Source organism: Strigops habroptila, chromosome 12 (assembly GCF_004027225.2).
Source record: "Strigops habroptila isolate Jane chromosome 12, bStrHab1.2.pri, whole genome shotgun sequence".
In the NCBI taxonomy this organism is placed as follows: Eukaryota; Metazoa; Chordata; class Aves; order Psittaciformes; family Psittacidae; genus Strigops; species Strigops habroptila.
In genome coordinates this window covers 24,218,351-24,244,817 of record NC_044288.2, presented here as the reverse complement: position 1 = coordinate 24,244,817, position 26,467 = coordinate 24,218,351, and the positions used below count along the sequence as shown (strand labels likewise).

The window sequence follows — 26,467 nt, the reverse complement described above, 5'->3', positions numbered from 1 at the left end:
CAGTGATTTCTAAGCAGTTATTTTCTGATAATGCTATTTAGATAGACTCTCTGGCCATACATTGGAAATTTAGGAGAATGACAATTGCTTTATCGTTAGGATTCAATATGAATGTACAAAATAAATATTACTCAGTCTATAGCGATACTGAATTGACACAAGGGAGAAATATGATTAATTATACTACATTCTTTGCACTACTGGCCGTATTTTGCCAGTTTCCATGGGAGTAATCCTCTTACTTCCTGAGTTTTACCATTATGGTGCTCTTAATAACCAGGCTTCACATAGCTACAAGGTTTGCAATAGTGTTTCCATCTTGCATTGCCCTTTGTTTCTAATCAGCGATAGCTTGCCACGCTCTCAGGAGATAATTTCTGCTGTTGTTTTGTATAGATTTTTGTTACTATCTTTTCATCATTTTTCTCAGGCTTTCTCCTGCTCCTCTGTTTTGGTCACTGAAAAAGTAAATGTGCATTTTTAACCTCTTCTGTCACACCGGTTGCTTCTCTGAGCTCTTTTCTGTAGATTTCATATCTTCCAGGTTTAGTTGATAATTGCTGATCACAGTTTCAGCCAGTGACAATGATCAGCATTTGGGTTTGGGTCTTACCCATGTTGTTGGTCTCTTTATTTAACACACCACGTTGTAGCTTTGCACACAAGCAGGAAGAGGCTTCACCAATGAAAGTGGTGATTGATCAGCCTTTGGATATAAAAAAAATCGCCTGCCAAACCGAAGTTAGTGTAACTCCTTCTGACTTTGTGGACCAAAGTCTCTGAAAGAAAAGCACTTCCCACAAAAGGGTTTGTGGGAAGAAGTTATGACTTTTAAGAATGGTCTTCTTTTAAGAATGTCATCATTGCTTTTCAGACATGACTTGAAAAATACATATATTCCATCATTATAATGGTTTCTTTCAGTAAGAACTTTCATAATGACATAGGAAATAATATTCTTTCAAAGCTTATCTCTACTTTTCTGTGTCTGATTATCTGATAGACATTTGTACGTGATTAACTTTTTCCACCTGTCATTGCATCACAGCAAATGTGATACAGCAAGCATGAGTCTGAGTTGATGCTCATAAACACCTAAGTGAATTAATTCAGCCTTCACTCAATATCTGCGTTACTCATCTCAAAATTGCAGCAGCGAACTCCCAAATTTTAGAGCCTCGTGAACTTGAAAAGGCATTGAAGAGAATCTCACTGCTGCTGGACCACTGCTGGAAAAAAAATCCTGTTAAGAGTCAGAGGAAAGGGCAATTCATCATTTTGGGAAGGTTTGTAATTCTGTACCTGATTTAGGCACCTTTCCCAAAATAACTTTGAGGAGCCAGAAGCATCTGAGTCTGAAACTAGGCGCAGAAAAAGGCCAGCTTTTTCAAAGCCACCTAAGAACAGGCAATGCCTGTCTAAGGGGGATTCCTTCTTTGTTTGGGTGTTTTTTGTTGTTGGTTTTGTTTTACTGTGAACATCTCTTTGTTTTCTGCTGCAAGGAGCTGATGCACTAATTCTAACTTTTTTGGTAAAAATAACTTGGAGTTCCAAATCTATATTTGAGGTTTATCACCTATTTGCACTTCAAAAGCAAGGACAATATGCAGACCTATTTTACTGTTAAATAGAGTCATCATCTTCTAAGGAATAGCCTTGAAATCCTTCTTTGATTAACAGCATGTTGTTTCTGAATACAAAATTGTTTCTTTGCTTCATGTCAGCACCTCTGTTTTGTTTTGGTTTGTTTGGGGTTTTTTTGGTTGGATTTTTTGTGGGTTTGTTTTATTTTGAGGGAGCATCACTTTGAAACCACATTTTAATATTAGGATGATTTTTCAGTTTTCTCTGTCTTACATTATTTATATGAAGTACTTATGGTATTGTTTTATCCCTATTTGGAACATATATCTAAGTATTTGAACCTAAGTACTGTTGCACAGAATTCTACTCATTAGGCTTTCTTTCAAGCCAAAATTTGAAAGCAATTTCTCTGACAGTACAGTAGAAGCAAAGCAGAAATCTAGGAAGCTAAGGGAGATAGCAGCAGTTGAACCATGGTGATTCTGTTGCTGTCTGATGCCAAAACCTTGCCTTTTTATACCCAGATTGGGCCCAGCGACTGGCCTGTGTAGATCATACATAAATCTCCAGGCCCAAGAGGTAGGTATAAACAGTAAATTAGGAGCATCAATTCCCATAAACTCAGTAAATATCATGGAAATTACTGTGAGTAAAGGAATTTCAACAATTTTAGATCACAACTATCTAAACTTACAAAAAATTAATTTCTTATTAAGTAAATGTAGAAAAGTTAGTGAAGTTTAACACCTGAAAGAACAATTTGTAGTCCTGTGTGATGATTAAAATTAAGGGAAAATGTGACAAGAAGAATGTTAAACAGGAAAACCACCTCATGACATAATCTGTATGAGAAATAAAGATCCACTCCTTTAGTCACTCTAGATCAGTCTGAGCTTGCAAAGCAAAACTGAGCACCAAGCCTCAAGTTCAGAGAAAAGGTAAGCTCCAATGATCTGTTACAGGAGCAAGAGAAATGAAGTTCTAGTACATTGTGAAAAGATAAACCCTTCCAGTAATTTTCCTCAGTAACTTCTTCCGAGGTCAGACAGTACCTATTGTGTTTTCTGAGCTGTTCTGGGGCACGCTTTTTCTATCTTCTCTTTTCTAGCTGTAGCTTCTCTGTTAGGTCAGTTGTAATTGAGAACTGATGTTATGAATAATCATGAAAGGAATGCTGACTTCTCCAGTCAATGACTTTAACTCTCTCCTTCTGGATCAATGTTTAGGTCTTTAAACAGGGATACGCTATAGTTATTGTGTTTTAATTATTACTAAAATTATACCTTCTTTCATTTTCATAAAAATCTCCAAGTGTTTCCTAAGTATCTGTGTAGCTTCCTACTTGTGTTCCTACTTCCTACTAGTTAATTGTCCCTTTTTGGTGGAAGGGGAGACTGAGGCATATAGAACTGGAGTCATTCAGGTAGGACAGCATGGCATTGGCAGCAGCCAGGAATAGAACTCAAACCTTCTGCCTAAGTGACTTCCAATGACAGAAATAGATACACCCTTTAGGCAAAATACAAATGCATCGAAATATTTGGAACCTGACAGTCTGGAATTACTGCGGGCTTCTTGCAAACGTGTCATTCCGCTATGTCAGATAAAAATATCCATGAGAACAAACAGGGTAGTCACAGAAGATAGCTCACATGTGAGCTATCTTGTATAGAACACCATAAATATTTTAAATATTATCAGTAATTTTTACTGGGCATTAAGTACATCAATATTTCTCAGGAGACCCTGAGGCTTTGCTTGTATGGCTAACATTAAACCACAAGCTCTTCACAAAATATATAAATATGACACACAGTATGTCCATATTATGAAATAGATTGGCACTAATAAATTTCATGTGTGTGTTATGATTATTTCTACTGTATCTTGCATGGTATTTCTGTGCTAAAAGTCAAAGTACCTAAAAGTGTGGGGGTTTTTAATGTAAGAAAAATTATCAGCAACATAGCAGATTCTGCCCAAACAGGATAGTTGCATGACATGTTCCACTGTAGGTGCTGGAGTAGTGTGTAAATACAGAGAATTTGGGGAATCAGAAATGGAGGGCTCCCACTTCTACTCCATCCAAAGAGTTAGAGTGAAGGGAAATGCCACCTCTGAGCAGCTGGAGCTGGAGAACTTTATTATGTGAGTTGGCAGGAAATATACTTTGTAAATCAAAGGAGAATCCAGAGCAATATAGTTCTAGAGAAAAGACATGATGCTAAAAACACCCTGACCCCAAACTCCTACTCAGAAGACTGACGGGGCTGCTGACAGATAGAATAACATGTGGGTGCCTGGGATTCTGCCTTGCTGTGTAATTTTTGTGCTGTCTAAAGTAGACCATTCTTTTTAGAATCTCCTTTTTTTGCAAAATCTTAAACTGTTTGTGTCAAGCATCCAGCAGTTCTGTAGAGATAAATGTACACGTAAGTGTGCAGCTTTAGGGAAGACTGTGTTTATTTGCTTGTGGGTAGTGTAGGGCAGCTCCAGAGGAAATCACATCTTCCAGAATAAGAGTTGATCACATAAAAGGCTAAAAAGGAAGTGCAACAGCCTGATCAGACCAACAAAGGCTAGAATTGCAGTGGGTACAGGGGTCAAGTTGGCGAGTACATAGAGGTTGTGTAGGAGAGTGGCGATAACCTGCAAGAGCAGTATTGAGCAAAATTAGGTTTCTTGAACTTGAGGTGATCTGATGGCAGCATTTCACAGCTCATACCCTTAACTCAGCTGGCAGGATTAGCTGAGATAGTTTTAGAAGATGAGACCAGACTATGTCCAGACCACTGGAGAGAAGCTCATCTGAATGTGTGTGGTAATGCAGCAGAGCAACACAGCATCTTTAGAAGCCTGATATCTTCCAGTGCCACAGGTATCATTGTAGTTAATACTGTGGTGTCCTTCTGACCACATTAAACGAAAGGACTTGGCAAGATGTAACACTGCATATAAATGACTATTTCCTTTATCACATCAGCAGTCCAGAGGAATGTTATGTTGATGCAAAGGAACTATTCTTCTTTAGGTTTTCACAAAGAATTTTTTCCTCCTGGAAAACCAGGGTCATAACAAAGGATTTCAATCTGGCTAGTCAAGGTGTTGCCCTGGTGAAGAAGCGCTTTTCTTTGGACTGCTACGTTGTGGTTAACCAGCAGTCCCTGTCATAACCCTGCCAAAACATGAACTTTTGCTTTACCTCTCATTAAGAAACTGAATTTAGCCAGTGCAATTTTTTTCTTTTTCTTTTTTTTTGGTGGTGGTGAGACTGAAATTCCTTTCAGTGGCTGTTCTGCTTCTGGTAGCAGCTCATGAACAGCTGCCTAGGGAACAGTATAACAGCAGAGCTGGGAAGAAGTAGCACTGTTTGCTGTGTTCTCCCAGCCTCCGGTGAGGAATGACATTTAGTAGTCCTCCCTTCCCTTCGCCTTTGATCTGTCTAATCACTTCTAAGCCACTATAAAATTCAGGCATTCACAGCATCCTGTAAGAATGAGTTGCATAGCTGAGCAAGACTAGCATAAAACCTCTCTCTTTGCTTATTTGAATGCACACTGATTTTGTTCAGTGCTCTCCAATGCTTGTATGAGAAATGGTGAACAGTAGGTCTCTCATCTTCATGGTGCTTCTGAGTTTATAGGTTCTGCCATGTCCCTTCTCAGACATAGAGTGTCCCCTGACTAAAGAAACCAGGTGTCATGCCCAATACATTAGATGTGTTTGATTGTTTCTTTGTCACATTTATTTGCTTGTTTTCTTCTCTTACTTATTTTTGTATGTGTTTATCTTGTTGAGGCGGGAGACCAGAACACCACACAGAATCCAACACCAGCGATAGTGTTCCTTTGATAGTAACATGTGGATATCCTGTGGTCTCTGAATCTTTTGCTAATAATTCTAATTACTGAATTATTGCTTTTTCAGATGCTATGAATGCTAAGATGGTGGGGGGGGGTTGTGGACCTTATGCCTTTTAGACCTTTTCTCTGATTGGTGACAGCTAGTTGACAGTCAGTCATTGCATTTGAACAGTTTGGATTGTTTTTTCCCTTGTGTTCACATCTTTTGGCTGTCGTGTTTGCTCCCACAGAGCTTGCCCTAGAAATATTTTACCTTAAAACTTTTAAAACTTTTACCTATGAAGCAGAGGGAAATGGATCACTTGTTTTCAAAATTGTAAATGGAATTAAACTGAATTATTTAAATAAGCTTTATAAATATTTAGAGATAAAATTGATTTTTGTTTTACAATGGTACTGGACTGGAAAATTAGACAAAGATTTTAGTTTTAGAAACATGCCTTAATCTTGCTGCATTAATAAAGAACATAAATAGGTGCTGCTTTTCAATCCAAAGAGATAATATTCACTCTCTTCCTCTTGGAAGAAATAACTCCATAGTAATAAGCTTTGAATATGGTTTTATAATCAATCTGAGGAGGAAGATGGGCAGTGGTGTGATCCCCACCCCCAACCTCTGAGGAAATCAAGAGCTGCACAGAATATCTTTGAGTTGGGAAAATGCAATGGCAGCTCCTAACTAATAATGCAAGTACAGGAACTCTTTCAGCTGCCAAGCCCGGGAGGAGGAGGCAATAATGCTTGTAAATGATTTGGGTTTGTCAAATAGAAAGTAAAATTGTGTTTGAAAGTTGCTCTCTATGTTTTCTCAGGAGTGCAATGCAGTGTGCAGTGGGGAAAAAGAGATTACATTGTCTGAATTTTTATATGGGGATCAAGAAACTTTTTGAATGAAGAAACAATTGCGTACTTATGTTTTTAACGTATGACAGCCTATAAATAACATTCCATTGCACAGAATGTCATCTGCTGTGTTCATGTATGTGTGAATGTACTTCTTCTAGTGTGTTCAGTGTTTAAATGTGTTTCCGCCAGTATGGTTGGAGTAGATTCCCAGAGATTACATTCACTTACCTGTAACATTGCTTTTTTTTTTTAAGGGTATTCTTGAGAGCCATCAACAGATTTGCAGAGACAATGAACCAGAAATTTCTGGAGAATATGAATTTTGAAGTCCAAGTAAGTATTTCAGCTGTCAAGTAACTATTCTGGTCTGTCAGAGCCCCTTCTGACACTTCATGTCAGTACCAAAATGAGTGTGGATTTCAGTGTGGCAGGACTGAAATCATACTTCGATTATTTAAAATAATGCACCCAAGCAGAGTAGTTTGTACTGAGATTCTCTCAGAACTGGCAAGCAGAAAACTCTGTTCTTTTTTTTTCTTAGCCAGCCAAGCATATTCAGAAAGGCAATCTTTCTGCACATAGCCTTTGCAATGTCGCTTCTCTGTATGTAGGGCAGAAAGAGCTTAACTTGATTTGATTATCCTACAGTACTTAGAATTTATTTTTTTAACTTGTAGTCCTCCCTTATAAGTCTATCTTCATTTTATTTTCCTGTTATTTTAGTAGCAATTCTTTCTGAAATAATTTTAAATTAGGGCAGCTTTTTCAGTTTGTTCAGTATTATTCTTTGTAACTTCACTATTTGGTCATGCATTTTACCATATGTTCGGCTTGCTTCAGATAAAAATGAAAATGCCTGTACTTTTCACATTCATTAAGTTGTTATTAAAATATAAATACAGATTTAGAATCAGCATGTGTCACTGAATGCTGCCTGATTATGGTGTGTGCTATAGATAGAAAACACAATAACAAAGTATAGTATGAAAACTTACTCTGTTTCACTGTTTATAATAACTGTCGTTAACAGTAAATGTTTTAAGGCAAAAAATGCTCCTGATTGATTGCAAAAATCTAATCTGTTTGTTAGATAATAACTTACTGACCCTGCCATGAAGTTCAGAAAAGGTTCAGGGCTCTGTCTTCATTTCTTTGGTTTTATATTTTATTGTTAATCCTGCAACTTGCAATCTGGTATAAGTGATTCTACTGCACGTGAATGTTTAGGCTTATGCCAAGAACTGTTTGGGTACTGGTGTCTCTCTCCTTAACATAAGCCACCTCCATCACAAATAGCTGGAGCAGTCATGTCAGGTGTTACACAGGAAGAGTTGAAAAGACAATAGTAAAAAGAAAGGTAAAAACCATTCAGTTCATACTCAGTTACAATGGCCTCCACATCTTTGGCATACTTATGATATAATTTCTCTTAGGCTGTGTCAATTTACTAACAACCACTTTGTAACCTATTATTTCTATAACACTTGATCATTTTTACTGCACAATGTGTCAGTATCTTTTAAAAGCAAATAAAACAGGTCTGGTGGACATCAGTATGTGTAGGCTACCAATACCACTGACTGCTAGAAACACTGTGTATCTGTCAACATTTGAAGGTGTACGCTGCCTCTTCTAAATGTTACAGCAGCAGCCTAAACCTACAACTGTTATTTCAGATGTTTCCTGTGGCAGTTCTGTGCATTCCCAAATGTTATCAAGCAACCAGGAACATTGTAGTTCAACACTGAACCTTGTAGTTCAAGGGAATGTATTAATGCTTGCTCTTTTATTCATGGCTTGACTTGACTTGGCATTCATGACAGTCAAATACCTGGAGGCTTTGAGTAAGCTAAACAACAATATAGGAAATAAGTAGTGCCATCTAAAGAATTGTTGGATCATTACAGTTTTCACAAGAGACTTATAGTACAAGTCAGGGAGATACATTAATTTCCTTCCATGAATAAAAGCACTGAAACCCTTCTCACAGTATCCTAAATATACCTATTAAGAAAGCTGCGACTGGACTAAAGGTCTGAATAATGCAGAGCATCTTGTCTAATTTCCTTAATTAAAAATTCACATTTTAATTCCCACTCATATGTATGTATTCAGATCGATGATAGCTGGAGCTTTTAATGTTTCAAAGGTTCTTTTACTGTTTTTCGTATTTTAATTTTTTGAAAAGAATCTATAAATCAGTGTCTTGCAACTACTCAGGCTATGAAAACTTGACTATACAGAAGCACTATAGCCTATATGTGTTATGAATGAGGAACTTGAGAGGCCCCTTAGTGCACCCTCTTCCTTTTCTGAGGATCAACTTCATTTCTAACAATAATTTTGTCTAACTATGCTAGAGCCTTTTATGATAAGAGTAGTCTGTGACCTTCCTAAACACACTACATTATCCTTAGAGTTATAAAATTGTCTTTAAATGCTCTGAAGTATAGAGTCACAATAGACAGGAACAAAGAGCGAAAAGTGACTACAGCAGAACTAATAACTTAAATAAGTAGTTGTATATGGAGTTTCTGTGAAACAAATGGAATTTCACTTAAAAACCCAAACAAAACACAAGCACAAAACAAGAAGTGTCTGTTTGAGGGTCAGTGATGCAATAGGCAGCAGCCTTCAGGCAATCTAGTCTCCTGTTGATTTCTGGTTTCAAAGACAAAGGGATGAGTGAAGTTCCAGTCGCTCCTGAGCACAGGCAGCAAGAATGAGGTCTGAAGAATTTGGAAGCTAAACCAGGGACAACTATTGTAATATTCCTGATTAAGGGTAATTTAAACTACAAAAATGGAATATATCAGGATAGCAAAAATAGGGATGTGTATCTCTAAGTTGCATCTTTAAGTTCTTTATAAATGAATGAATCAATCTGTTTGTAGGATGGTGTTTTCAAATCTGATTATTCACAAATAGTTGAAGAAAAGGCTTAAGTAACATATTTTTAAAAAGGGATTTAAAGCACAGTCAAGTAGATCTGAGGATTTGTCACTTGGCTGAGTGATTACATGACAGTACATAGCAGACAACCAAACTAAACAAGTAGACTGTGAAGTAACCGAGCAACTAAAAAATGCTGTTTTAAATCTAGACAAAATCAATGAAGAAATTTTTGCTGCTCTTTTGGAGCTCGTTAAATGGAGGAAAAAAGTTTCCTGGCAAAACTGTGCCCAGGCCAGCAGTGATGAGCTCTTGAGTTTTCTGCCGTAATGTGTGTTCTGCAGTACTGGAAGTAAACTGCAATATGAAGATTTAGTACACAGAAATCTGAAGTTTCAGTAGAAATTATTGAAAGAGGTAACATACTTCAACATTTAGCAGTTTATAATCTATTCATGTCTTTGTATTTGAAATAGGTTATTGACTTGCATTTATGTTAGACACAAACACAGGTATGTATTGAAACACATTATCTAGAAAGGCTGGGAGATATTTCTCACTTAAAAGATTCTAAAGAATGGATGCAACAGAGACCTGTCTGAGGAAGGTTAGCAGACCTTGCCTTGGCCTATGGAGCTTGCTTAGCTGACCGCTCAGGTTTCCTTCCACATACACCTACTGTGTATGCAACTAGGAAAAGTTCACTCAAGTGTAAATTGTGTCACTGAAGGTTTGCAACTATGGAAAGCTTAATAGCTTAAGAATCTTTGTTCAGAATGAGCATATTGAGATAGTGTAAGGAGATATATTGATGGTATACAAGAAAAATGCAAAAAGTAAGTTAGGAAAGCAGGTCTGAGGCTAGGCTTTTCTCTGAAGACCAGGAACAATATATGTCTTAGTAGTGTTGAGTTTTACCTTTGACTTCTTCGTGGCATTTTGTGTCAATAAAATATCTTACCTGTGTGATTGTAAATTGCTTATATTTTCTTTCCCCTCTACTTTTTTTTTTCTATTTGCTCTCAGTAATATCCTATCGTATACTACTACACAATATTTAAATACTATAGATATTTATATGGCATTTATACTAATATTCATAAAGATTCTCTTAATTGATTGCAGCACTGTCTTCTCAGCCAGGCAGGATCCCCACTGCTTCTCACATACTGGTGCTCATGAGCCAGGATCCTGTTAGGTAGTTTTACAGGATCTGTGCTGTGAGTTGGCTTTGGTGTTTGGGGGTTTCTGCAGGGGCCGTGGTGGGACGCTGAAGGGTAGAACTGGCTTTTTGTTACCAGATTCTACTAGTAAAGACAATTTTGTTTTGGAAACAAAGCCATTGCAGGTATTCCAGCTGTGTTCAACATACATAGAGATTTGAAGGAGACGCAATCTTGGTGTTTTTTGCTGGTTTGTGTTTTCACTTTTTGCTGCTTTGAATCAGGTACCAGTTTTGTAAGGATTTGCCAGTTTCAGATGCAGAGATCAAATACTTGTCCAGATCCCTGCCTTGCTGCTCGACTTTTACAGGGTAGCGGAACAGACACACCAGAATAATGTGCAAATTCCCGATTTAGGATGAGTTGAGATGGATTCTTCAGAAGAGACTTAACAAACAAACAAAAATATGAATTGTAGAATATATTTTGGAAAAAATGCTCCCTGAAAGTGAGCATTTCTTGGTTTCTTGGGTTGAATTGTAATCAAACCTTTGTGTAGTTCTGTACTTAGGCAATATATGCATTCATAGTATTTGCTATGAATGTCAGAGAAGCATACTTCATTTGTGGTTGGTAGGACAATCCCCAGACTTTTCAGTATAATTCTCTTTTACCTTTTGTGGGAATTGTACCATCTTGTTCAATCAAAAATGCTAATGTTGTTTGACTGAAAGCTTCTGTGTTTCAAGCCCCCAGGGTGTTAAATAAGGGGCAATAAGCAGGGGGTAATGTGGCTTCCTTAAGCAGTCTCAATACCTTTATCCCAAAGACAAAGTGCCTTTGTACACCCATTTCTATGTTATACCGAGGACCATCCAGCTGGCTGATTTGCCATGTATTTGATTCACAAGGATTTTAAAGGAAGCAAATACTGGAGGATAGTTCAATTTTGAAGACAAATATTATCTCTCCACACGGATATAGAGTTGTAGGTATGAAATAAAAAAGTAAGTTCAAATGTGAATTAACATTTTCTTTCTTGTTCTATAGAAATACAATAATTAAATGACCTTCCTATTTACGAGATATGTCTTAACTGTCAACAGTTTCCCTATTTTTATGAATGAAGAACAAGAAGGTTTTATTTCTTCTTTCTGCGCCTGCAGAAATCACTTTTCAATTTGAAAGTTGTGGGTTTTTTCATCTTCATTTTATTTAGTTTGAATGAACTGTAAGCCAGTCTTCCGTCAACAGAAAAATGAAGATAACAGCGTTTAATGGTTCACTTCGAAGTTTCAGTTACATTTTCCAGTGTGCATGTTTACCTTTGTAGAACCTACGTAGACCTCGGATGACGTTGCTTTGTTTTTTGCTGGTATCTGTGTCCTTAGCAAGGAGTTGTCTTTGTCATGGGGAACAGAGTATTTTCACTCTGCTGTCACTGTCAGCTCCTGGCTCCATCAGTGGTGGGGTTCAAAGTCCTGCTCTGTGTAGGAAGCATTCCCATGCAGCGACCGCACACTCCAGCACTCTCATGCAGTCAGTGGCCGTTGCTGCGCTTAATGCCGCTTCACTCATTGAAATGAGGTTTTTGCGCAACGTTCCTTTTATAATGTTTCTGATTGGAGGTGGCAGCTTCTGACATATTAGGGACAGGGAAGAGTGAACAAACAGAAACTGTTTTGTTGTGGTCAGGCGTAGCTATCGTAGGGTTTCTACTGTGGAAGATACAGTGCTCTTGATTCCTGTTCCTACCCTTCTCTTCTGTTAGCACTGTTTTTACAGGGCATTAGAAAGAATTACATTTTTAAATCTGTACTGTTACAGCAATTATAATTTAATACTAATAATCTATATTCCCACCACAGAATTTTATTATAAAAGGCATAGATCCTATTCCATTATAACATCATTCTGATTTAAAAGAAAATGCTTCTTTTTCAGGTTTAGAAATGGTAGATGTCTGGAGTAGAAACTATTTGCAAGTATTTTTCTTCAGTTGTATTATTAAGCAAGAAGCATATGACAAAACCAAATAGAGAATGGGATTATGACACAAAAATCTTTAAAGACTAAAAAGAAAATGAACTTTTGTTGGTTTATATAATGTGCTGTGTTTCTTCAGAGCTTCTGTAAACTTACTGTCATTAACCTGAAAATTTTCTAGCTTTGTTCATTCCTTTTGAAATATATAACCAATGCAAAGGAATTTTGGCAGAGATCCCAAAGGATTCTCAATTCTTTACTCTGAGATGCTTAATACTCTCTTCGACCTCACAGCAAATACTAAACCTGTCATGAACCAATCTGCATAACATGGGAATAAACACTAAATATTGTGCTTGTAACTTACAGAATTTATGAATGAGTTGTAACTCTGAAAATTATATTTGTTGACTCACTTAAACAAAAAGCAGAGCTTGCTTTGCTGAAGTTATAATGGTTATCAGTTGGTGAGTTATTCTGAATGTTGGTCTTCACATTCTGTTTATGCCTCTGTTTAGCAATATCTGGTTTTCTACTGTGATGCTGTAAAAGACAATGCAGAATAATTTTCATGAGTGTTGATTTGGAGTGTTAGGACTGAGTGATGCAGCCTATGTGCTGTCTGTGTGACTGAAGGTCAGTCTCTCTGGTTGATCCGGTGAATCAATTTCTTTAAAACAAGTTACTATTCATTTGTTTAAAATTGTTTGTACTCAAAGGCTCACAAAAATAGTAAAAAATAGATGTTTCCTTTAAACTATTTAGTTTTAAGTGATGAAGAAATGTATTCTACAAGATTCAAAATGTTATTTCTAGCTAATCTACCTCAACAGCTTATAACTACATGTAATTCTGCATACAGCCCAAAAGTTTAAGTGTCATTTATCTTACAAAATCCAAGTATGGATTTTGTATCTGAAATGTTTTGTCTGCTGCTCTCAGGGGGCTGAACTTGATTTTACCATAGTATTTAAAGAGAAAATAAAACAAAACCAACTTGATACTGTCATCTAGTCTGTTTTATGAAATGACAGAGTACATTTAGGATCTGCAGTAATGTGTCAGCAATTCAACAGTCTCCAAGGACTTTAAGTTTCTCCTACATTATCAAAAAGAATTGAGCACAGAGGTCTGTAGAGAAAGCAGGGGCTAAATGATAGGCAGTCATGCAGCAGGGGCTTTGCTTTCAGAGGGGTGTCTGAAGGAGGAGGCAGCAGAGATTACCTGTGGTAGTTATTCTGAAAATCATCCAAATCTCCTCCTCTTTGTGCAATGGATAGGAATTTCTTACTAAATTAACTCCACACTTCCCAGTGGAGCAGCTGTCACATTTTCTAGGTGGGAGGCACCTTTTGCTTTCTGGGGAAAAAAAAACCCAGGATTGAGAGATCTTTTTCTTCTAAGTTCCCTTAGCCCTGTATAGAGGGGAATGGATCTGAGGCCCTCAGCATGTGTGCTTAGGCAATGGAGTTGCCATGTTCCGCAGTGTTAATAACACACTAAGGCAGCCTGCGCTGCTGCTGTCGCCTGCTGCATCTCAGCATGTGTTTGCAGTGAACAACTGATACCTAATGACAGAGACAGGTCACTTCTCTGCTCTCGCTCTGTCTCCAGCACTCTGTCCCTAGCTGACAACTCAGCACTGGGGTTCATGTCAAGAAGCAAGCAAAGCGCGGGTGTCACACAAACCAGAGCATGAGAGCTCTGGTCCTCTCACTGTGCTGCATCACCTCAGCCCCAATGCATGCTGGATAACTAGGTGCTTGCAAGCAGACCAGCTTGTAATGTTATTGCAGGCCTGAGAAAACAGAACAGGTCTCATATGCATATTTTTTGCATTTAAAAAATCTGTTTCTTTCAGCTTTTGCCAATTTCTACTTTTAAGAGACTGTTTTGCCTCCCAGGATTTAAAGTTAGTTTTGGTGCTTAAAAGCTTGCAAGTCCATAATTTGAATATACTATTGAAATGTAAAGGATTGTCATTTTTTCAGCCATCACTGAGTACTGTGAGGGCAAAAGAAAACGTGTTTTCTATATACAGATATTGAGTCTAGGGTGTGTCTCTGGCAAAGGTGGCATTGAACTTGGAGCTATTAGATGACTAAATAGACCATTAGCTGTAGCAATAGGTTTCATTTTTCTCCCCATAGTCTAGAATGATTTAAGAAATTTTCCATTGTCCTGCTATAATTGACATATGCAAAGAACATTCCCTACATGTCAATAAATGTGGCTTCTCAAGGGACTGAAAACTCTAAATTGATCAAATTAATCTTTTAAAATGTTGGGGCGGGGGGGGGGAACCAGCCTTTAAGGGCATAAATAACACTTTTCCTGGGGGGAAAAAGGCTCTGAATTAGTATGTACTATTAGTATACTGTGAAAAACTAGATATGAACATAATTTAAATGTTTGAATTAAGGGGGGAGAGTAGCTGCTAATACTGAAATGTAGTTTTTGATAAGGCTGTGGCTGGTTTAGGTGCATTCAGAGCATCTTTGAATGGTGTAATACACACCAGTTACTGCTGTTTCCAGTGCTATGCCACTTGCAGCTGGCTGGCGGCACCAAGGTGACTGCTCTCTGGACTCTAATCACTTACAGATTGACACAGCCCTTGTCAGGGCTTTTACATGAGCAAGTCTGCTTGGGAGAGCTTTAGTTGGGCCTCAAAGAGAGGAATTAATTAAACGCAGGATCTTCACACTGTAGAGTGTGTTTGAGAATCTTACCTACTATAGAAAATGCCTGTGTATGTGTATGTGTGTGTGTGTGTGTGTATCTATTTTTCCTGGTTATTTGTGCCCAAGTTTCCCAGGTTATAAAGGACAGAGGTCACTTTTGGTTTTGATGAAACATTTCTAGGCTATTCTAGGGTTCCCAAGCTGGAGTAATAATGTTATATGTTTTGTTTCCATCCTTTCAATTACCACTGAATGCATTTGCCATTGCCTTCCTACCATCTCACTGATACCCACTATGCATATTTTTAGATGCCGCTGTTTTTAAGTGTCTAACATCATTGCTGATTGCTTAGAAGCTTCTGAAAAGTCTTTACTTCCTTGAATTTGTGTTTCCTAGTGAAGTATCTTTTTTCCCCTCTCCATCTCTAGCATATAAGAGAAGTACCTCATTTTGTTTGTCTGGCAAACAAGTTATTTGCTTTAGAAACCAAGCATTGTGCACTGGAAATACAAGGGTTTGCCTTCCAGTTCAAGTACATGCCTCGCTATTAGTACTATTAGTAGTTATTTAGGGATGTATTTTGCCCTTGTTTCATGTAGAGAGCTCTTAACAAAATATATTGGAACTTCACAGAAATGGTTGTTGAATCCAAAGAGAAGCCTTTTGAAGTAGTTCTGTGAAATACAGTGTAATTATATTGGATGCCTTTAGCTCCACGTTGTTAAGATTCACTGGCACGTAATGTATTTCACTAGGCCTGCTATGGTTCATGGCTTAATGTCATTAGCTAATGAATCTCCTGTGAATCTTTTTTTTAGCAATATTTATTCAGCTGCTGTGTTATTAAGAGCAAATCTGTAGTAGTGGTCATTAAAATGAATCTTTCTTGCTTTCCAGCTAATTGCATAATACTGATGTACATCTTTGCATAATATAACAATCTCATATTGCTTGCATCATTTGGTTCCATAAATTATTCAGCATTATGCATAGTTTAATATGATTCCTGCTTTTCTCAAAACTATTATAATTTCCTTATATTCAATTTACAGCTGTGGAACAACTACTTTCATTTGGCTGTGGCTTTTATTACCCAAGATTCACTACAGCTAGAAAACTTTTCCCACGCAAAGTACAGCAAAATCCAGAACAAGTAAGCAAAACTGATACTTTAGCTTATGTCTTTAATTTTGTAGCAAAATTAGGGTAACGATAAAAATACCTTTCATATTTCATTTTCTTCCCTAGATATGGAGATATGAGATGTTTAATTGGCTTTGCTATCCGTGACATGTGGTACAAACTTGGTGAGTAGCAAATGGACTTAACTGAACCCAGAGCATATTGCCTTTCTCACTGACAACTATCTGACATGAAGGGCTTCTGTAAATAGTTTTGCTTTTTGAACTTACATATGTTCTCATTCCTGTGATTGGGACTGACATGAGATACTGTCTGACTACTGCTCATTGTTTATTCCTAAGAGAACTCACAACCTGCTCTCAGATTTCAGAAATATTATTTGGCTGAAATAGAGACCAGATAAATTTTCCCCAAGGCGGCTCAGTCTGAATCTACAGTTCCAGGAATTAGTTGGCTCAGATTTGCAATCTGCTGCATTAAAATGCCAAAATGTTTTTACATTTGTTGTATAGCCTTTTTCCTTTTTCTGCTACTGCTCCTTTGACAGTTGATGGTGAAGGGAACAGCAATGTGTTGTTACATGAATATATGTACAATAGAGGTTCTCTGAAACATACAATGAAGACAGTTATGATGATACTTTAAAATGCAGGCCGAATGTGTAATTTTTGCAAAGTTCTTCTGTTAGGACATGTGAAAATTCTTTATGACCTCTATAAACATTCTAGTTTCCCAGGTGTATCAGCGCTTGCCTGGAGATTTGAAATTATTTATTTCATCACATTGCACATGCTACTTCTGGTGATATATCCCCCTTCCAGTCTTTCCTTTCTTATTTTTTTCTTCTCATATTTCTTATTATAAAATAATTTTTAATGCATTGGTATACTCTGATGTTTCAAAAAGATGTAGTCAAGATTTTAAAGGCTGTGATACTTTTGGTGATTAATTGGTGAACTCTCCAACCTGCTTTCAGCATAGTCATTAATTTCCTAGTTTAAGACCATTGTCCTCTTCACTACTAGTAGGTGTAAATTTCAAATTAATTGTTTTTAAATGAATTCTGGAACCACTCAAATGAATCCTGAACCATTAACATCTGTTTCTTAAAATAAACTTTCAAGTTTTCATTTTACAACAAAGTACAACAAATCCTGCATTTGTTGTACACACTCTTCCTCTTGTGTGTATTTGAGATTTGCTGTCTGCGTCCTCCTCAGGCTGGATCTGCGAGTCCATATTAAAACCAGCAAACACAATTGTATTATAAAAATTTAAGGGCCTTTAACAGTTCTGTCTAGCAGAATGGTGAAGACCAAAAATTGTTTTCTAATATCCACATGCATTATTAATTTATTTGAATGATATTGTCTTACATTCCTAACGGCAAAAGTGAGGCATACAGATTGAGAAATGTTTCAAACTAATAGGCAATAATTCTCACTTAAGACTAAATGTCCCTTCTATTTATTTTCTATAATTTTCAGGCTTCTTTTGTAGCTTTAACAAAAAGGAATCTGAATTCTGACAAGCAGTAGAGCATCTTTATAAATCACAGTTGAGGGGTACATGTACAGTAGGATTGAAATAGGCAAATGCATGTCAGAGAATCTCATTCTGTGACCTTCAGAGCGCCTTTTGAATTAGGAAGTGCCCTGTTTTCTGGGGCACTGTCTTCCTCTGCCCATTTCAGTCACTGTGTGGTTTGAGATGTTACTCTTGATTCCTGCAGTGGAAATAATAGTTGCTGATGGCTGGATAGTCTCCAAAACGCCTTTTTATATTTTTAAATTTTATTTATGTGTTTGTTTATTTAAAGCTGTGTACTAAGTTCTTTTGGGTTTAAGTGTAGGATTAGTCTCTGGGTCAAGCAATAGCACTGCTGTTATTTAGCTCAAAGTTTCTCTTTTTTACTCGTATCAGAGGATCGTTTGGTAAAGTAAAGATTCTGGAGGTGAATGGATAGCTATGTAATGCATGAATGTGGTTGTCAAAAGTTGCAGAGCGGAAAGGTCTAATACATATAGGCATTGGAAGCCATTCAGTCTCCGTAAGATTCTTTTAAACCTTACTGATGTTACTGATTTAACAAGGATTAATAACGATTTTAATTAACATGAGTGGAATTGAAACTAATGTTGCATAAACTGTTATAGTTCAGTTGTGCTTAGATTTACATGAGTGTGGCACCTACGTGAGAGGAAAATCACAATGCTTTTGAGTTATGGAACAAAAGACCAGACACATTTGTTTATGACAATATTTTTATCTTCTTACATGTGCTGGGCAGTATTGACACTCTTACACAGGTCAGGGGATTTTGCTGGTCGTCTGCTCCACATATCAAATGTTTTTCTTCCCCAGCAAACAAGGAGCATTTGAAGAATATCTTGGACCTGGTTGAGTTGTTTGCAGGTTTGGATGTCTTTTGGCAGCTGATGTAACTGCTGTGCCACAAGATGATTAGGTGTGGGTTTGAAGGCTGAGTTTTGTGGATAGTGTTTCTGTTGTTGCTTGCAATGTTTGTGGCACTGGTTGGTTTGAGTTATTGGTTGCAAAGTTTGATGCTATTCAGAAACGAAAACAACTCATGTTTTTCCCCTTCATAAGCTAGAAATGCTACACCATGTGGCATTATCCTGTGGCACTCTCCAACTGATGGAATTTGGGTTATTCTTAGGGTTTTTTATTATTTTCTACTTTGCTTATTTAAAAGGCGATGCCAAAGGCTGAAAAACAGACATGGTCACAGGAAATGTCAACTAAGTGGCATACACTTTTGCACTCAGTTTGCACTCAATTCTGGTGTCTCAGGCTGAGGCTGTACCCATTAAATATGCTTTCAGCTTCTGACAGGGAATAAAGATGAGTGACTAAGTTACAAGACTTTACCAACACAGGTGGTTTAAACTATTGCTTTAAATGATTGCATGTTCTAAATGTATTCGTAAAAGAGATATTTTTTTCTTTCCTCTCCTCTCAAATACCCAATTTGTGTTTCCGTTTCAGGCCACAATAAAATTTGCTTTATTCCGGGGATGGTTGGCCCCATCTTGGAAATGACTCTTATTCCAGAAGTTGAACTACAAAAAGCCACAATCCCAATTTTCTTTGACATGATGCTGTGTGAATATCAAAGGACAGGAGAATTCAAGAAGGTAATTAAAAATATTCTATGTGAAAGGAAATTCATTCAAATGTCATGTGGTCAGTTTATTTCTGGGAAATGAGTTTTGTGGGCTTTTCTGTTTACCGAAAGTAAAATCCAAACTATTAAGAACAAAGGGATATCTATTGTGCAAGTGAGTGTAGGTTCTCCAGAGTGATTTAGTTGGACTTAAATAGAACTTCCATCACAATGATAGCAATGAAGTGCTGGAATGGGGACCCAGAGAGGTTGCAGGGTCTTTATTAAAGTTTTCCAAATTTTCCTGCAACAAGACATGACATTGAAGTCAGCCCTGGGTGAAGTAGGAGGTGGAATTAAATGATGTCTGGGGTCCTTTCTAATCTAAATTTATCGTTTTACAACTTCCTTGTGAAATAAACCAAACCTTCCAATTTTTAATACAGAATATCTTACAGAAGGAACAGTTAATTCTATATTACCGGATTTCTCAGGAAACTCTAGCTTTTCTATATATTTATTGTAAGAAAAATAACCACTGTGAAAAACTGACATTCCTAAAATGTGTTCTACAGTCATTTTGAAAAGGAAAATTATTTTAAAATTACAAGTATTAAAGATTTTTGATCGATGGTGGCATGGTGGGATAGGACGTTTGGGAAAGTGATCTGAATCTCCTACCACTGCTTGCTGTGTCTACCCAGGCAGTTTCTTTCCTAGTTGACTTTTGTGTTTCCAGGAGAATAAGGCCTCACCTTATTCTGTGTTGGCACAGGGCCTTTCAAAGTGAATTTAAAATTGGAGATTCAGGCTTTGTAGTTACATAAATAATGAATTCAGAACAATCTGTGTAACAGTAAGTGGCAAACGAAAAGTCATAATTTTAGACATTCATAGGGAAGTAAATATATATCTCTCACTTATATATCCAGCTATGTTTAATACTTAAAATCATGTGGGGCATTTCTGTGGCAACTACATGTACAACAAACAAGCAGATGGAATTTCCATTTTGGTCTGTATTCCACAGGGCAAAGCTTTTGGTTCAAGGCCAAGATTAAAACCTACTTTGCTTCTGTGCATCTGTTCCCTCAGTGTACTAGTAGTCCTGTATTTGGTTTCTTAAAAATGTTTTCCTGCTCTTGGCTTATATTTTGTCTCTTGGGAGAGATGCACAGATCTGTACAGGCCAGAAATCCTGAACGCTCATCAGTCATAGTGACTGATTAATAGCAACTTAGGAGCACCAGCTTAAGAGCCTGGAAGATGCCAGGCACTTGGGTCACCCTCAAACCACTTCTTACGCTAATACGGGTAAGTTTCAGGTGCTATTTCTTCAGTGCTGAGGGACAAAGAGGTTTGTTTTATTGCAGCTTAAAAACAAGAGGTAATTTTTATCAGATGGCGCTAAAACTATTTCATAATTGAGCAGTTGAGTCTCGTTGGTTTCTCATGATCTGCTTTAGGAATTGCAGTCATTTACTGTTAAGAATTGCAGGTTTTATCCTCTCCTTTCCTATGGATCAGGTAACTAAGATACATTTCTTAAACTTGCATCTGTAAGTTTGGCAGTTCTGGTGAGTATTTAAGAATATATATTTTAAAGGAAAGGCACATTAAGTTTTATGACTTAAAATTCATACCATGTTAATTAGAAAGGGCAAAGAATGAATATGAATGGAAAATTATTTGATACACAAACATGTAAATTTTAGCTTTTGCCAGTGGACAATTTTCACTTCACATTGGCAGTTAGTATTATAAAGGATATTGTCAAAAGAAGCGTGACCAGCAGGTCGAAGGAGGTGATCCTGCCCCTCTACTCTGCTCTCGTGAGACCTCACTTGGAGTACTGTGTACAGTTCTGGTGTCCTCAACACAAAAAGCACATGGAGCTGTTGGAGCGAGTCCAGAGGAGGGCCACGAGGATGATAAGAGGGCTGGAGCACCTCCCGTATGAAGACAGGCTGAGAGAGTTGGGGCTGTTCAGCCTGGAGAAGAGAAGGCTGCGTGGTGACCTCATAGCAGCCTTCCAGTATCTGAAGGGGGTCTACAGGGATGCTGGGGAGGGACTCTTCCTTAGGGACTGTAGTGGTAGGACAAGGGGTAATGGGTTCAAACTTAAACAGGGGAAGTTTAGACTAGATATAAGGAAGAAGTTCTTTACAGTGAGGGTGGTGAAGCACTGGAATGGGTTGCCCAGGGAGGTTGTGAATGCTCCATCCCTGGCAGTGTTCAAGGCCAAGTTGGACAGAGCCTTGAACCACGTGGTTTAGGGCAAGGTGTCCCTGCCCATGGCAGGGGGGTTGGAACTAGATGATCTTAAGGTCCTTTCCAACCCTTACGATTCTATGATTCTATGATTCTAAAACATCATTTTGCTGAACTTTAAACATAAATAATTCATTTCTAATCTAATCTTCTCTAATGAGATAGGAGAATCAAACACAAACAGAGCCATCTTTACTAGTTGAGGCTGTACCAGCACTGGAACTAGAGCTTGACTAGTACCTGCCAGGTGATTTAATAAACTTTCCCCAAAAGATGGATTTCCATAACCTGATATGGTGCTGTGTCAGGACATGTGTGTGTCAGGGCTCCTTTCTGCTGGACACACATTGTGCTGGTGCTAGCTCAAGAGGCTGTGTCCTGCTTTATGCACACAATAGATGTGCACTAAGGGTGTAAAGTTATTTCAATTTATCCAGCAGGAATTTTATTTTATTTAGCTTTTTCTAGGAAATCAGCTAATCCCAGAGAAAACACAATTCCACCTCTGACTATCTCAGAATGTCCTACTATACATACACAGTTAGTGGAATAGGATATACACATGGGTGTATAAAGGGAATGTAGTTGCCTGTGTGTTGGGCACATGTTGAAAGAATCCCATCCTGAAATGTTGATAACTCATCTTTCCTTGCAAGATCAGCTTGTGCATTTTACTAAGACTTCCCAATGTAAGATACATCATGAAGCAACCTCATACTGTTTGTTCTACCTGATCATGTGAGGCCAGAAGCTAGAAAAGACTTACTTAAAAAAGAAAATAAAATTTAAAAAATGGCTCTTTGCAATGCAAATGAAAATATAATTTAAAAAACATTGATCCAAGTTATGTTATGGATTTAAATTGGCTTAGGAAAGAGTAATTCATCTGTGTTTATATTCTTGTTCAAATAAGTCCTTCTGTTTGTGCTTGGTGTTTTCAATATAGTCTCTCTCACTGGCTCCACCAGTTGCTGAAGCCATCTGGGGAGGTTCTCTGTTGGCTTTCCACTGTCATTGGATTGTGCCAGAAAATAGTACTGCCTGATGGTGTGTTCTTGAGCTTGCAGACTTACTGATAGAGGATAGATGTTTATTCATAGTGAACCTGTTGGAGCCCTGTATCTTTCTGGGCTAGCAGCTGTCAAAGGTTACTAAATGAGTGAATAAAGATGTTCTCAGCAAGCTCCTCTGGTACATGTGATTTGTAATTGCTGTAAACACTCGTCTTTCTTACTCTCAGTTCTTGAAATTTTATTATGCAAAGGATTTCAGAAGGATGTGGGATTGATCCATTAGCAGACACCAGGTTTGCATGGCTTGGTGCTTTGGACAGATCCATGTAGAAAAAACTGATATGTTTTGTGGTTTGGTAGTGAAGTGTGTTCAGAGATGTGGAGATTTCTGGGATCTGTTAGATAGATAAGCAGGTGTTTTAAAGTAAAATTTTTGCCGATGACAATTAGGCATACTCTGTTTAAGTGAGAGGAGAAATACTTTTTCCAGGGCTTAATTTTGGCACAGACACATTAAAACTTTTGTCCTGGTTTCAGCTGTAAGTTTTTTTTCTTTCCTAGTAGCTGGTGCAGTGCTGTGTTTTGGCTTTAGTCTTAGAACAATGCTGATAACACACCAATGTTTTAGTTGTTGCTCTGTAGCACTTACCCTGATGAAGGACTATTCAGTCTCTCATGCTCTGGCAGTGAGGAGGGGCACAAGAAGCCGGGAGGAAGCAGAGACAGGACACCTGACCCAAACTAGCCAAAGGGGTATTCCATACCACAGTACGTCATGCCCAGTATAGAAACTGGGGGGAGTTACCCGGAAGGGCAAAACGCTGTTTGGGTTGGGCTGGGTATCGGTCGGCGCGTGGTGAGCAATGTTATTAGGCATCACTGCTGGTTATTGGGGTTTTTTCCCCCCTTTCCCCTTTTAGTTTTATATTCTCTCCCCTTATTATTTCCCTTATCATTATCATTTGTGGTAGAAGTAGTAGTTTTGTACTATACTTTAGTTATTGGACTGTTCTTTTCTCAACCCCTGGGGTTTACATTCTTTCCATTCTCCTCCCTCTCCTGCCCGGGGGGTGAGTGAGCAGCTGCTGGTGCTGAGTTACTGGCTGGGCTTAAACCGCCACAACTTTATTCTATATTTCTGCCAGCTATTTTATCTGTTTTGATTCAAGCAACTGGCTTTTCTGCAGCTTGTTGAGAAACTGCAGGAAAGATGCTTAGGAAGAGGTTTTTTGTCCTGATCCAGCATCTGTGAAATGATTGCCTCTTAGTGAAGTAATCAATTCTCTACCTGCTGAATAAGTGCTAGGAAGGATTTAAGAGGTGGATGGTTTTTAACTGGTGCTTGACTTGCACTATATTCACAGATTTCTGTCTTACCACAGTAAGTCCACAGAAGAAGCTCTAGAAAATTACTAGATTGGCTGGTTTTGCTTAATACTGCCTTGTCCTGAAACTGCCATATGACTGTGTTACCCATGTAACATCTATAGACTAATACACATAGTAATTACACACAGAAATTAACTCTGAGTCCTTTAAATGTCTTTTGCAGCCCAAAGCGGCAAGAGTAATTTTATTTCCTCCTGTTTCTCTATATGTCAATGATAGCACTTTATTCTCTAGTATTGGTATAGTATGTACTGTTCCACTGGCAATCTTTAATTTGTATTTAATTACAGAGAAAGAGCTAATATTAGAGCAGCAAAACCTGCAAGTAACAGGACAAAGAATTGTTCTGGATCACAGAGTACTGGTGCTCCTAACAAACCAAAATTCTTTGCAGCCTCTAAGGAAAAAATAAGGTTCCCTCTTATTTGACAGTCCTATAGAAAATAGAATTAAGAAATAGTGCCAATGTAGTAGTCCTTTCCTTCTACTCAAATCAGAAAATGGGATTGCTGTTTCTACTAAACAATTTCTAGTTTTCTCTGAGAACATTATGGGAAGTAGTTCTCAATGGAGACTCCAAGATCTGAAGTCATTAGGTATTTTGAGGAGCAGTGTAGAGCCTGTTCAGTGTCCACAGAGATGAAACATGTGCTGCCAGCTTCTGTTGGAATACTGGACTAATGCTGCTCAGTTCTGGAGTTCTGTTCTGCTGTTAATGTTTCTCACATGCATACTGTAGAGGTTTGCAAATTCACATTCAGCAATGACTTTTTATATTTAGGCATCTCAATGATAATAAACAGAACCGTATGTTCTCAGATTTCGCCTTCATCCAGGCAGCAGGCTATTTAAACCATTCTGTGTCCTTTTAAACCAGTGCTACTCATGTTTTCATAAACATTACTTTCCTACTCAGTCAACTTTGAATGTGCTCATGATCTTTAAAGTCCCTTCCAAACCAAATCATTCTATCAATCTGTGATCTTTCACACCTCTTGAAAATACTATCATAAAATCATTTTATATTGGGGGGAGGAGGGAACCCCAACACAAAAAACCCAAAGAAAACAAATTATCTTTTGTATTTCTGTTACAAGTCTGATGCTAAATATCAACTATTTGAGGACATTTTTCAAACACACAAATCAACGCTTTTAGGTGCCTAGAAAATGGGGGTACCCCAAACAAACCATATGCATGTATACCCTCAGGTTATTTTATCAGTTTGTACTAAGAAACAGGTATCTGGAGATAGTCAGGTGTGCATTATTCAACTGGAATGCACTCAAGCATTTAACCCTTGGGACCATGTGATGTAACAAACAATCCACAGATACTCTTTGGATGCCATCTTGAAATGTGTTTGACCTCTGTGTATCTGCTCCATGTTTCTTTCTTTCTTAGTTTGAAAATGAAATCATTCTGAAGTTGGACCATGAAGTGGAAGGAGGACGAGGGGATGAACACTACATGCAGCTGTTTGAGTCCATGTAAGTAGTGCATGAGAACAAATGCCTTTAGGATGCCTTCTTATTGTGCCCACTTCTCAAGCTGGAAACCTCACTTAAAAATAACATAGAATCTTAGCAGCTTTTTTCATGAAGGGATGGAAATAACATAATGTTTGAGTAAACCTGTTTTGGATTGTGGTTTTCTCATTTGAACTATTTTTCTAGTAGCTTTTCAGTATTCTATGCTTCAGCTAAATTATGAAGAAATTCTACCTAACCTGCATTTCTCTATCCAACTTTCAAAGAAAGATAATAAAATATTCACTTTTTAGTCTTTCTCATTTTTCTTTTCATGGTTTTATTTCACACTAGTGAGAAGTTATTTTAGAATGTCTTACTTGCTTTTCTCAATGTCTAGCTTGGACTCCAAGAGGTTATTCTCTGAATTTACATAAGGTGACTGGAATGAGAATATTGCAGAGTGGCAGTTTATTCAGAAAGTTTCTATTTCTCTGTTTCTAACAATCCCAAAGCCCATAGAACATCTCCTCCTCTTGGCTGCCCAGATTCAGGTTTATTCTCAGAGGTGCCCGTTGTGCCTGTGGCAGGCTGTGTGTGGGATGTACTGGGCAGTGGAGGAATCCTCATGCCTGCCTCTGAGACTGTGTCCCTACCTCTGGGCATTGGACTGTAACAGTGAGGAAGCACATTGCTCCTCCTGCACTTTCTCCAGCACTGATAACCTAATAGATATTGAGTACAGAAGTGCTGTAGCACTTTGGCTACCTGACAAAATCAATACAGGCCTTGTGACGTGGAGCAGGTATGTTTTTACTTTCTCCAAGTCTGTTACCTTGTATGTATTGTACTTTTGTGTAGGGGCTAGCAAGCTTGGCAAAGTCACATTCCTCACCAGGTGAAGCATCAAATCCTTGTGTATACAATAGTGGGGAAAAAAAAAATCTACTTTCAGGGAAAACATAAATTTGTCAAAAATATTGAACTATACGATCAAAGAATAATGTGTAAATGTTATCTTCTGCAAATAACATGT

General features: G+C 37.8%; 1 protein-coding gene across 1 annotated transcript in view; it reads left to right on the top strand.

Annotated features, from left to right (window-relative positions):
• Positions 1-26,467, top strand: part of DOCK2 (dedicator of cytokinesis 2) — a 171,249-nt gene that overhangs the window by 112,348 nt on the left and 32,434 nt on the right. Inside the window, exons 30-34 of the mRNA XM_030503652.1 lie at positions 6,548-6,626; positions 16,072-16,172; positions 16,268-16,326; positions 19,172-19,320; positions 25,367-25,452. Coding sequence (XP_030359512.1) covers positions 6,548-6,626; positions 16,072-16,172; positions 16,268-16,326; positions 19,172-19,320; positions 25,367-25,452 — 474 coding nt within the window. The remainder of the gene's footprint in view (positions 1-6,547; positions 6,627-16,071; positions 16,173-16,267; positions 16,327-19,171; positions 19,321-25,366; positions 25,453-26,467) is intronic.